Below are 13,096 nucleotides of genomic sequence, written 5' to 3' on the forward strand. Positions count from 1 at the left end.
TAAAACAAACTAGCCAAGACAAAACTAGTAAGTGGTGGATCCAGGATTCAAACCTGGATTTGTATGGCCACCATCAATTATATCACACTGCCTCTAAACATACATTGATTCAATAATATCTACCCTCTATTGAGTTAACAGATGTTTGGTGATGTGCTAAACAGTTTACATTATTTCACTTCTCAAAATTCTGTGTCTTATTTTACCAAGAAGGCATTCACACCATGAGAAATTTCAAGGAACTTGCCGAAAGGTCATGTGTGTAGTATCTGGGGAGCCAGGATATGAACCCTAATATGACTCTAAAGCTTCTGCTGTTTTAAGCTAGTTCACCTAATATTTCCCTACCAGAGCCTCCCATGTAGGTACATTTCTAACTCGCATACACGCAATTGGATATATACTTCAGCTGTGATTAGTTGAGACTGATTGTCATACATTTTAATATTAATTTTATTAGATTAGCATGCTGTATCAGCTCTTCTAAGCTTTAATTTAGTTCAACATCCCAGTCTTCAATTTGTAATTAAATCCAGTCTTTAAATCAGCTTGTCCTTAACTCTACTCTTAGCTGTTTTTGAAACTAAGTGTACATTCAATATTCTGCTTCGTTTTGTGTGTGTGTGTCTGTGTGTGGTAAGATATACACAAAATTTACCATTTTACCTATTTTTAGATGTATAATTCAGTGGCATTAAGTACATTCACAATGTTGCACAAGCATCATCACTATTCATTTATAGAATGTTCTGCTAAATTTAAACTTTGAAAGTCCATGTTGTAGTAGCTGTTAAGTGCTATACCATGAAAAAGGTAGAGACATTTTTGTGTATGATGAAACCATTGTGTTTGTGTTACTGATGAAGGTGTATTAAATAGAACCTTGAAACATCCTACCAAAGATCTCCTTCCAGGTCAACATGTATAATTGATGAAACACTCTTTTAAGTGTCAAATGCCTTGTACAAACAAGGAACATTCTAAGTTTATGCCATTCCCTTAGTTCATAACCATCATTCTCCCACAGACTAGTGATTCTCTATATACATATATTTATACTAACAACTTCACTTTAGCTTCCAATGCCTTATTTTTTATGATTAAAGTATACCTTTTTTCCTAAATGTTTACAATCCATTTTAGAACATCTTTGGACATTTAAATATTAAATCTCTTAAGTATCAAAAGATTTTTGGGGTTTTTTTTTAACGTTGCTTTTCATAGTAATTTGAAATTTTATTTGTCCAGTCCTTAGTATTTGGTATTGAAATGAATAACTGCAAATATAAGAAAATGTTAGAAATACACTTTAGAAAAGGTGTACCTTAACAAAAAAGTAGATTTAAAAACATTGTCTAAACTCTTCAGGGTTTATTTTGAGACTCATTATTCTACTATCCTAATGGTATTAACAAATGGAATAAATGGTGAGGAACTTGAATTTAGGAACCTGGAACAGTTTACAATGAGTTTTATAATTGAAAATACTTGTAAATAAAAGCTGGTATGATGTTAACATCATTTTCTCTTTATTATTTGCTAAATATAAAAAACTTAGATAACATGGACTTATTTAATTCTTAGGCTACAAAATAAGTCTCAACACAAAAAAATAAGTGTAAACTTTTAAGAGACAGTTAAAACTGTTCTATGTTATACAGCAAGTATATAAAAAGTACAGGAAGGCTGAAAATATAAATTTATTCATTTTCCCCCAGTAAGCTTTATGGATCAATTATGGATTTAGTGATGTTTGTAGTACACACTATGATTTCATACCAGTGAAGGGCAAAACAAGGGTCCTCCCAGAAAATGGCTTTCAGTGCCTGTCTCACTGGAGCCGAACCAAACTCCTGTAGGACTATGTAACCCAGCTGCCAGTTTTCACACCCCTAAGCTTCAGTGAAAGTGGAAGTACATTAAAACTCGAACACTGTTCTCCTAGTGCCTTAAGTAGTTTATTGGTAGTTATTATCCACATTTCTATAAATATAAACATTCTAAGTGACTGTCACTAGTGCAGGTACATTTAACATATGAAAGCTCCACAGGAAGCTACTTTATTTTGTGTGTAACAAGAATCAAGGCTCCAAAGCTGTGCCAGAAATAAAACAAAACAAACAAACAAACAAACAAACAAAAAACGCCTTGCTAACAAAGTGAATTTCTTTTGGTTATCTTCATTACAAATAACTGTTGGCTTTACACGTAGGAATTATGTTGATTTATTCATATATGATCACTGGAAGTTAGGTCTTTGCCTGTAGATAAGAGTTAGATAAAGGTTTTTCCATCTTTTAATTTATAGCGTTTTGGATTCCAATGTAAACAGCACCAGTGACTTTTCACAAAACATAGCTTTGCTACTTTCCCCTTCATTTTCGATAATCCTAATTCTGTTCTGCAGTACTGTATCATTTCTTCCTACCTTATAATCAGGACTGGACTGCCTGTGTAACACTGTTCAGTTTGTAAACAAAAAATTAAAGCTCAGAGCACAATATAAGATATATCTTACATTTTCACTCCACAGTGCATTGGGTGCTGTTTATAAAGCTTTCGCTTTGTTTCTCTCGAAACACTACAAAAATATATGAAAAACCACATCTGTGTTTAGCCAGCAAATATTAATAAAACATTTTACAACTGGAATACTTTAGAGACCATGTATTGTAATTACATCCTCTTGTCTGAGTTCATCAATTGCTTTCTTCCTAAGTTGACACACATCCAAACATATGCATTTATGATTAGTCTACATGCCCAAATTTACTATATGAAAGAGTTAAGTAAATTATTTTAGGTTCTCCAAGTGAAAGTGCTTCTGATAACAAACTATTTCTAAATTCACCCCCCGCCCCGAAAAGGTATATTGAACCTGTGTAGAAAGATGTATAGCTATTTCTAAAAAGTAGACTACACACCAAAACATGCTTTATCAGGAAAACTAATCCATGCACTTGAATATGCCCCAAATACTTTATTATTTTAAGGGAGACCAACTTAAACATTGTCTAGAATTAAGATATAGCAGTACATTATTTAATTGCAAAAAATGTCAAAATTCATTTGGCCAAAACCTAAAAAAACCGAACACTTTCTCCTTGTCCCTTACTGAGTGGACCAATGTGATCAATATAACTGTATATATATTAATCTTCCTTAACATTTCCATTCATTAGCATTTTATCTTAACATACATACAAAGCCTTGTAAGCAATTTCCTTGTGAAGGCATCCCCCAAGAAGACATAAGCACAAAATACTAGACAGATATTCTTCTTCAAAGTTTTATTTCACTAACTTCAGGTCAAATTTCCACAACTGTTTTCTGGTCAATTTACTATCTTTGCTTGGCTTCCCAAAATGGTAGTACCAAAAGATTTGTGGGGCAGGGAGAAGAGACCATTTTAAGAAGCACTGCATTTACTCATCTTCACAAGGCAACAGAGTTGGGCATCTGACTGTTCAGAAAAACAAGCTTTAACAGCATCCAGGAGGGCAGGCAGGCAAACCAGGCTGTAGACACTCTTCCATTCGTCAAAATCAGACCACAGAAAACCTACTCCACACAGGTATGAAAGGTTTCACCATTCATCTCTTCTTTTTCTGTTGCCGCAACATTTTTCTTCTTTTAATTATCATATCATGTAGTTTCTCAAGTCCTTCCTTTAGTCCATCTCCTATGATTGCACAGGTGGGCTGCAAATGCCAGGGAGTTGATGAGCTCAGTTCACCCATTGCTAACAATTTCTCAATTTCTGAGAGAGACAATGAGTTCCTTAGGTCTTGTTTGTTAGCAACTATAAGCACAGGGACTCCTTGATTTTCTGAAATCCTAGTTATTTTATGAAGTTCAGTTTTCGCTTCTTCCATCCTTTCAACATCAACAGAGTCCACAACAAATACAATGCCATCTGTGCATCTGGTATATGACTTCCACAGTGGTCTTAATTTCTCCTGACCACCTACATCCCAGAAGTGAAAAGTGACTGTTTTAGAATTTCCCAAGGTAACCTTAATTTTTTCGGTGTTAAATCCTTTGGTAGGTACGGTATTTACAAATTCATTGAACTGCAGTCTGTACAATACAGTTGTCTTTCCAGCACAGTCCAAACCCAGAATAACAATGTGATAGGACTGAAACGAAGGCAGGCTGGACAGGATAGAAGTCTGGTCTGACAGTCCATTCCCCATTTCCAGTTGCAAAAACGCGTTCCAAATTGAAATGCTTTCTTCTTACTGCTTTACAACTTCTCCTCCTAGGGGATCCGGCTACAAGACTGCTAAGGGGGAAAATGAATAAGTTATTCTTGTGAAAGAATGTACATTTTTCTCTCTTGGTGCTAAAATAAACAACACGAGGAACTTGATAAATAAAACTTGCTTCAGTAAACAAACCAAATGAGATATGAAACGTAAGCAATCCGCGGCAAACAAGAGAACAATCATTGTGATTGAAATTCTTTAACATTCAGTCAATTTGCAGTAACGCGCACTTTTCTCTACCCTTCTGAGTCCCCAAACCTCAAAGACCCCACTCCAGGTCTCAGTAATCACACAAGTGCCTTTTATTGGCAGAAAACTCAACCCATCATCCTATCTTGAGGCTCTAATTCCACATACATAACAGCATGCCCAAGGTCACTAGTAACCTCCTACCTTGCCCCCGTCCCCCAAAAAACCACAAGGCTCACCTCCCGAACTGGAGTCTCCAAATGAGAAAGCATTGGTAGGCGTTTCCACGCTGTCTGAAAGGGGAAAGCCCGGCAAGTCCTTTCAGCTTAGCTATCCAAGCAGCTCTGGCGCTCGGAGCACTATACCCCGGGTTTCAGGCTCCGACCACGCCCACTCCTCACGGCCCACCCATAAGCCCAAATCCCATTGGTCATCCGTGCTAGGCCCGCCCCCGCGCCCTAAACGGTGAGAGTAACTGCCGCTCCCTGCGCGGCGAAGCCAGCTCTCCTAAGGTCCGCAGACACCACCTGTTGCCCTCAAGTTAGAAAACAAGGCGCCCGCGGAGGTAGCCGAGCGGCCCCTGCAGGGCAGGGGAGCCTCGGTCCGTGGGTCAGGTGGCCAGTCCGCTTGCTCCGCCTGTCTGGGCGCACCTGCAACGCGGGCCACAGACGCCAAGCCGCGGCTCTCACATCCGGGGCCCGCGGTCATTGCCGGCGCGTTAACCCTTTGCCCACTGGCGGGAGGGAGCTCCCAGCGGCCCTGCGGGCGTCCAGACGTGAATGACCTGACCCGCGGCACCGCCGGAGCAGCCGCAACCTCCGCGCAAAAAGATGCCTTTACCTCGCCCCTCGACACCCGGCCAGCAAGTCTCCCGGGGCAGGGCGTGGCCACACCAGCTGCCTGCCCTGCGGCCGCTCACCTGACTAACCGTCCATGTCTCGTCCTGACCCCACATCGCTCACAGCCGCTCCGGAGGGCACCAGCGAGGCCTGGGCCGTGGCAGGGGCCCGGACGGCGCTTGCAGAGGCGCCGGGAGGGCGCCCCGAGCCAGGCCGTCCTAACGGTGCTGTGCCGACCGCTTCCCGAACCTGCCGCGGCCCCGCCCCCTTTCAGCTTTCTTCCTGGAGTGGGCCAGTGCGGGGCGTACGGGAGCCAGGTCTCCTAGCAACCACAAAACAAGGTCACGTTCGATCCCGCCTGGAGGTGCAGGGTGGCGGGCCGGCTGGGGTGGGGCTTCCGGTTTCAGCCCTGGGAGCCGTTGCTTTCTACAGCCCACGGCTAGCTGGGGGCGGGCTCCCAGTGTTCCACCCTGAACCTTCTATCTTTGGGGTACTATACGGCTTCCTCGGGGCGGTGGCCGGTGACGCTGGTCAGGGATTTTAGAGGACACCCGATGGGCGGTCCTCTTATATAACGGGTGACGTGGACGTGCCTCTCGGTTGGTGTCAGAAACGCACCTTCCTTTTGCAAAGCAAATAAATACTCTCTTTAATATGATCCTAGTGACATTTCTGTGAGGTGGCGACGGGTAGAAATTTCCCGATTTTATAGATGAGGAAATACACTGAAAGATTAAATGGTTGCTTCTAATGTTCCAAGGAAAATTAGTGGTGGTCCTCAAACTTAATTTTGTAAGTCTACTAGTCATTAAATGCGTAATACCTTCCATTGGATAATTCTGATTAAATGCAATTATATACTTGACCCATAAACGTGCAAATATTTATTGAACCTAATAGGCAGTAGGAGCAATTCTATGTGCTTGGGTATAGAATGGTGAGCAAATGCAGTATAAGTTAAAGTTTGCCTTAATTGTAGAATCTCGTTATCCATTTACAATAATCAGCAAGCAAATGATAAAGGGCTTATTGCAATGACTAGTCTCCTTTTCTTGGGAATTTAACAGGATTAATTATTAAACTGGAGAACATGATTCAATGACAGCTTTCTGTTTACAATAATTTTGAAATGAAGTAGGTCCTTCCCATGTTAGTTGCAGGGGTGCATTTTTGCAGAGACTTCCCTAAAGCAAAAGGATGAGATAGGAAAATGCTGAGAGCTTTCAGCCTTGCAGAATCACATTCACTGAGCTGCACTTTAATGTCAGAACCAACCTTATAACTAGAACTGGGGGTGGCAAATTACAGCCCGTGGGCCAAATTCAAGAGACAAGAATGGCTTTTACATGTTTAAAGGGCTGCAACAGAAAAGATAAGAATATGCATTAGAGACCATCTGTGGCCCACAAAACCTAAAAATATTTGCTCTTTAGCTCTTCATAGGAAATTGATACTCATACTCCTGCCCTATAAGCAATAACGATCATATGAAACTGCAATAAATGATATAAAAAGTGATGAAATTTATGAAATATACTGTCTAGTTTGTTGCACAATTTTTCTGTAAAAGGCCCATTCAGATATTTCATTTAGATGCCATGCCAGGAAAATGTTCCCTATAGGCTGTAGTTCAACTGCTGAGGAGCTCAGGGAACTCAGGGATTCCGTGATAGTTTAACTTTTTGAGGGGAGCACAGTGCCATCTGTTGGACCCTTTTAAAATTACAGCTATTAAGGAGTCTGCATCTATCTATACTGCTTGAATGTATTTCTTTTGGCCTCAGTCACCGTGAAAAAATGACTGAGACACTAGGGACTCTGTGAAACTCTGCCTTTACTTCTGGTTTTCCAAACTTGACTTATAATGAGAACCACCTGGTAGTGCTTGTAAAAATATAAATTCCTGGTCCTCATTACAGACCTGCCAAATCAGAATCATCAGTAAAGTAAAATTACAAGTGCTCCCTGTTTTGTCAAACACAGAATAAAAGATTAGATAACTAATTTCAAATATCCTAATCTAAACCAAACACCTGTATAGTTAGTGAGGGAATTTGTTACTAATCAAAATAGAATTGATATCATAATACTTTTGGATGCTTAAATTAAGACAAAACTACATTTTAAAAATCTAATAAAATGGTACATATTAGAAATGTTGTCTTAAATATTCCCTCAGTATTAAAGAATTCCTAACAACGAACAAGCTTTGTGAATACAAGTATATATAAAACAAACAAACAATAAATTAGTTCTTTCTGCAAGGAGCTACCTACTAAATAATTTTATTAAAACAGTTTAGAAAGACTATGGCCTAATATCCTAGGGAAAATAAGGAGAAAAGAAAGTTGTATCACATCTCTCTTAATCCCATTTTACTTATTTATTAATTCACTTAAAAATTTTTCACAAATATCTCCCAGAGCAGTAGGCTAGTACTGGAACACATATTTAGAAACAACTTAATCTTTACTCTAATTGGTGTGTGCATATGTGTATCTTTGTGTGTGTGTGTACAATGGTGTTGGAGTAAACTACTTTTCATTGCCTTATATTTCCAATTTACAAGAACCTTAGATTTTAGCTTATTTCAAAATTACAAGGTAGAAATTTTGCTTAGATTCTGAGTTCTCATGTACTGATGAAAAACAATACGCTTTATTGGAAACTTTGTTCTTGACAGATGATAACAAAAGATTAATTAAGAAAAAGAAGACAAAGTATGTCACATATGTTTAACTATCAATACATTTTTCATTCTATAAATAATATACTTTGGTTGCCTCTGGAGAATATTTAAAAACTTAAATGAGCTTTCTGCTGTGATGCAGAAGTTATAAAGTCTAACCCAATAAACTGTTAATGTAAAGAGCCTCCATACTCTAGCCCCAGTTGGTGTGGCTCAGTCAATTGAGTGCCCGCCTGTGAACCAAAGGGCTGCCAGTTCAATTCCCAATCAGGGCACATGCCTGGGTTGCGCCTAGGCCTCCAGTAAGGGGTGTGCGAGAGGCAACCACACATTGATGTTTCTATCTGTCTTCCTCCCTTCCCTCCCCTCTCTCTCTGAAAATAAATAAATAAAATCTTTTTTTAAAAAAAGAAAATAGATTGAGGGTGCTAATGCACAAAATTCAACTGAGTAAATTTAAAGATTAAATTGGCTTTCTGAAGTGATTCATGACTTAGGCAGTATCCCATCTAGCATCTAGAAGGGCAGTCTGAGGGACTGAACACAATGGAAACTTTTTCTTGTTTGTTTTAATTTTTGAAGATTTTTCATAACAGTTAGAATTGAATATTATGTTCATTTCAGGTGTACAGAGTAGTGGTTAGATACTTACATAATTTACAGAGTGATCCCCCTGATAAGTCTTGCGCCCACTCAACACCAAAGTTGTTACAATATTATTGACTCTATTCCCTAGCTGTATTTACACCCCTAAGACTATTTTGTAACTGTCAATTTCTACTTATTAATCTCTTCACCTTTTTCATTCTGCCTCCTAACCCTCATTCCATCAGTCTGTTCTCTGTATCTAAGAGTTTGTTTGTTTTATTTTTTTATAGATATTTTTAGCAAAAGAAAAAAATGATTATTTTTAGACCAGGACATTTTTTTAGGGGGAAGGAAACAGCAAGGGTTTTATCATGAAGATCAATTCTTTTTCCGGGGTGGTGGCGTTGGGGGTTGTGGAGAGGGCTTACATGACAGGTTACCTTTCTGGTACAGGCCAGAAAATTCCAGACTGGTAGACTGAAATTACATTTCTAGTGAAGGTTTGGTATTGTGGGTTTTAGCATAGCTAAATAGCTGATGCCATTTGGAGCCTGTAGGGTTTTTTTTAAACGCTTTAACAAGGGTAAAACAGGAGTTAAATAACTTGGAGAGAATATTGTCAGGTCCTAGTCATTGGTTAGATACATGATGCAAGGAAGATGTCATATGGCTCTTTTATGTATCTAGCCAGAGTAACTAGAAAAATAGTGGAACCATTAATAAACAGTGGGAAGCCCAAAGTTGAAATCAATGTGGTAGACAAGATATCAAGTCTGAAATAAGTATGCAGGTAGAAGTGGTGGTGATTGAGGTGCATACATATAAAATAATCTAGCCCATTGGTTTTCAAGGCTATGATCGGAATCATCTGGTGAGGTCAGTTTGTGTGTTTGTTTAATGCAGAGATTTCTGTTAGAGTTGGAATTTTTAGATTACAGTTTGATATATCATAATTGATTAAGCAGGGAGGACATTTTGATTTTCTCATGCTGCTACAAACTGTCATTGATTATAATGCTATCATGAACAGACCGTAGCAGGAAAACAGGGATTGGAAGCCCAGCAGCCTGCATTAAAATAAACCATGTTTTCTTGGGCAACAGCTGCTTTGTGTGGCTTTGTGCCTCCTATGTCAATAGTTTTTTAAAGTGGTAAGTTGTGAATAAGAATCCCAGTGCTAATAATAGTTCTGGTGTTGAGAAAGGGCAATCATAGGTGAACTCATATGAAGTCATATATGGATGTGTTTGATTTTGTATCTATTTTATAGCCATGCTTTTATCATTTTTTAAAATTGGTGCAGGAAAAATTATTTTTCTGTATGACTAAAACTTTTTAGCTTCCAATCTCTTTTGTCATTGAAATATTTGTTTTAATAACACACTTGGTGATAATATTTGGTCTTTTACAAATACAACTCTAATTTATGGTCAAAAGATTTTACGGTTTTCTGACTGAGATCTACTGAATCAGACTACCAGGGGTGAGGTCTTTAAAAGCTTCTGGCATGAGAAGTAGCTGGAAATCATTGATTGAAGCTGAGGATAGAAGCAGGTCCAGGATAAAGTTCCAGAGTTTCTGGCATAGAAGCAAGATAGGTGTGATTACTAGAGAAGAGGGGAGGGCAGAAAGTTGGAGGAAAGCCTGTGTCTTCACATGCATAGCAGTTTTAAAAATTGAATTACTTGATACAATTCTCCAGCTGTCAGGAGGGGGTCGGAAGAGATGGTACCAAGAGACGGGGGTCAGAAGAAGAGTTGTGTAGGCTCTGGTAGGGGAGAAGCCTTCTCTATTTTTGTAGGAAATCCAGCCCAGTGTGTATCAATATTGCGATCTTTGTTTTCAGAACTCAAAGAGGGCATGGGTGGAGGCTGAGGAAAGAGTTCCTTCTGTTCAGCTACGTTTAACTAGTATTGCTAGGTTGCCTATAGATGGGTCTTTCTTTCACCGGAAGGGTGTGCTGTGAGTACAACAGAACCAGCTGACAGAAGGGGGAAGGGCGCCCTCTGTAGGTGGTACAGGATTATAGGAAAACTCAAACAGAAACTTAATTCTCGTTATGTTCTGCAACCAGTCCAGCACCTGACAACTTACAGGCAGTCAGAAAATATTTGTAGACTGAGTAAATTAACAAATTAAGTGTGTTTAGAGTCTTTGTGCCCCATTTCCTTCTTGGGTTTTTTTGGGGGGCATAGAATAAAGTTACTCTGTGCACAACATCAATAATTATTAGATAAAACAATCATTTTTATTTATTATTATTTTGACTTTTATATATTATATTATTTTATTTTTTACTTATGTTATTAATATTGTTTTTTTATTTTTAGCCTCCTGAAGGCCACAAAATTTATTGACTCAACATTATTTCAGTCATAAGTAATTAGGATTTAAGAATTATTTTAAGGTACTGAGTATGTCTGGTGTTAACCAGGTAAACTGAGGAAAGTTACTTCACAATTTCTGACTTTCCATTAAAGAGAAAGCTAAAATTGCTGTCTATATTCAAGTAATTTAATGAGAAAACTGAATCCTAAATTTGACATCTGATAAGTCATTTGCATTTTTATATCAGTATTTGTTAAGTAAATGAATTTATTTAAAAAGGAGTTTTTATTTAACAGTTATCTTCCAGATGCCTCATACAGAAAACAAGGTGTGTGTCACTTATTCTGGTTTTATAAATAGAGAAACTGAGGCCCCTGAGGTTAAACGACCTGTTTGCTGAGGGCACGAGGCCAGCGTCTTGGAGATGTAACTTGGCTGCGCCCTGTGAGGGCTGGGCCTGAGGCCACATGCCGGCTCACTCCGGGATGTGGAGCAGGAAGCAGGAGAAAAGGTTCTTCGTAAAGTTTCCACTATAACAGATTAGGGCAGTAAAACAATATGGAAGAGCATCACGTCTTTGTTTTAAAAGTACATTTCCCGTTTTTAGTGCAATAATCCCTCAGTATGTAGGATTTGTCACGAGGATAAAATATTTAAAGATTAATAACTGTCAGCCTGGAATGTATTGAGAGCTGGCAACGAATTTATGTTCTCAGTCCAAAAGGGTTTTATGGTCTTAAGTCATATCCAGATGTGGTTTCAAAATCAGAGAATGAAATAAGTTTAAAGTTTAACCCTCACATGAAAATAACTAGTGTTGGGGGGCTGCCCTGCCATCTTCTATTTAAAGAGAAAACTGCCTTTTAATAGAAAATTGGGGGTTTCCTTAGTGCCCCAATAATCATCACATGCTAAAGCAATGAGTCTTTATATTTTATTTAGAATAGTAATTTACTGTGATATAAATTGAAAGTATGAAGGATTCCTTATTAAACTTAGAGGGGACATACTTCTTTAGGAACCTAAAAATTAAATTACTCAGATATTCAGACTGGGATATCACCCTGTTTTAAATCATAGTTTAAGACATTAGATAGAAATGTTATACTAAGACAGGTTCTCAAATATTTCTATAATTCTGAAATCTAACTTGTCTCCAAGATATCCTAACCACTGCCCTGGCCAGTGCGGCTCAGCTGGTTGGAGTGTCATCCTGTTTGTGGGCTCAGTCCCTGGTCAGGGTGTTTACAACAGGCAATCAATCAATGTTTATCTCTTGCATGGATGTTTCTTTCCCTCTCTTTCTCCCTCTGTACCCCCTCTAAAATCAATTTTAAAAAAAGATACCCTAAAACACTAAATAAAAAAAGGCAACACTATTTCAAGAAAAAGCTGAAATATTAGAAAGCTATGTAATGACTAATTACAAAGACAAGTAGCATTCAATTGTAATTTTGATCTATACAGTTTTTGATTTAGACTGCAAAATAGAACTGAATTCTACCATTTTACTCTCATACTGTAACCTAATTTCATTCTAAAACAGATGCATAGAGAAAGTATAAATGATCCACCAGAATATTTTGAAATGACTACAGATGCATGTGTATGTATATGTTAAAATTTGACCATAAGAACAATAGTTGCTAAACTATTAGTATAGAAAGATCAATTTAAAATGTAATGTTTTATCTAAGAATAAAGTTATAATTATTTCTTAGTTCTATTTATTTAAAGCTATAAATGGTAAGCATAAATAACAAGTGGCGGCAAGAATGTGGAGAAAAGGGTACCCTCAAGCTCTACTGGTAAGAACATAAATTGGAGCAGTCACTGCAGAAAACAGTATGGAGGTTCCTCAAAAATTAAAAATTGAACTACCATATGATCTAGCAATTCCACTTCTGGGTATTTATCTGAAGAAAACAAAAACATTAACTTGAAAAGATATATGCATTCCCATGTTTATTGTACCATTATTTACTATAGTCAAGATAGGGAAACAAACTCAATATCCACTGATGGATAAATGGATGAAGAAATTGTGTGGTATACATATACAATGGCATATTATTCAGCCATAAAGAAGAGTGAGATCTTGTCATTTGCAACAACATGAATGGACCGCAAGGGCCATTATGCTGTGTAAAATAAGTCAGACAGAGAAAGACAAATACTTTATGATTTCACATATG

At 38.1% G+C, this 13,096-nt stretch overlaps 1 protein-coding gene across 4 annotated transcripts; it reads right to left on the reverse strand.

Annotated features, from left to right (window-relative positions):
- Nucleotides 1-3,275: 3,275 nt before the first annotated feature.
- Nucleotides 3,276-5,577, reverse strand: ARL4A (ADP ribosylation factor like GTPase 4A). Of its 4 annotated transcripts, none has more exons than XM_054564004.1 (2): nt 5,377-5,577; nt 3,276-4,282 (listed from the first exon to the last, which is right to left on the reverse strand). In XM_054564004.1, the coding sequence occupies exon 2, from the start codon at nt 4,194-4,196 to the stop codon at nt 3,594-3,596; it is 603 nt and encodes a 200-aa protein (XP_054419979.1). In that variant the 5' UTR covers nt 4,197-4,282; nt 5,377-5,577; the 3' UTR covers nt 3,276-3,593. The 4 variants fall into 4 exon arrangements, with proteins under 4 accessions (XP_054419979.1, XP_054419978.1, XP_054419980.1 ...); XM_054564003.1 differs by having other exon boundaries at nt 3,276-4,285; XM_054564005.1 differs by lacking the exon at nt 5,377-5,577 and adding an exon at nt 4,697-4,813.
- Between the last annotated feature and the right edge of the window lie 7,519 nt (nt 5,578-13,096).

Source organism: Pteronotus mesoamericanus, unplaced genomic scaffold (genome assembly GCF_021234165.1).
Source record: "Pteronotus mesoamericanus isolate MK-2021 breed Mesoamerican mustached bat unplaced genomic scaffold, CSHL_Meso_final scaffold_85, whole genome shotgun sequence".
Classification (NCBI taxonomy): Eukaryota; Metazoa; Chordata; class Mammalia; order Chiroptera; family Mormoopidae; genus Pteronotus; species Pteronotus mesoamericanus.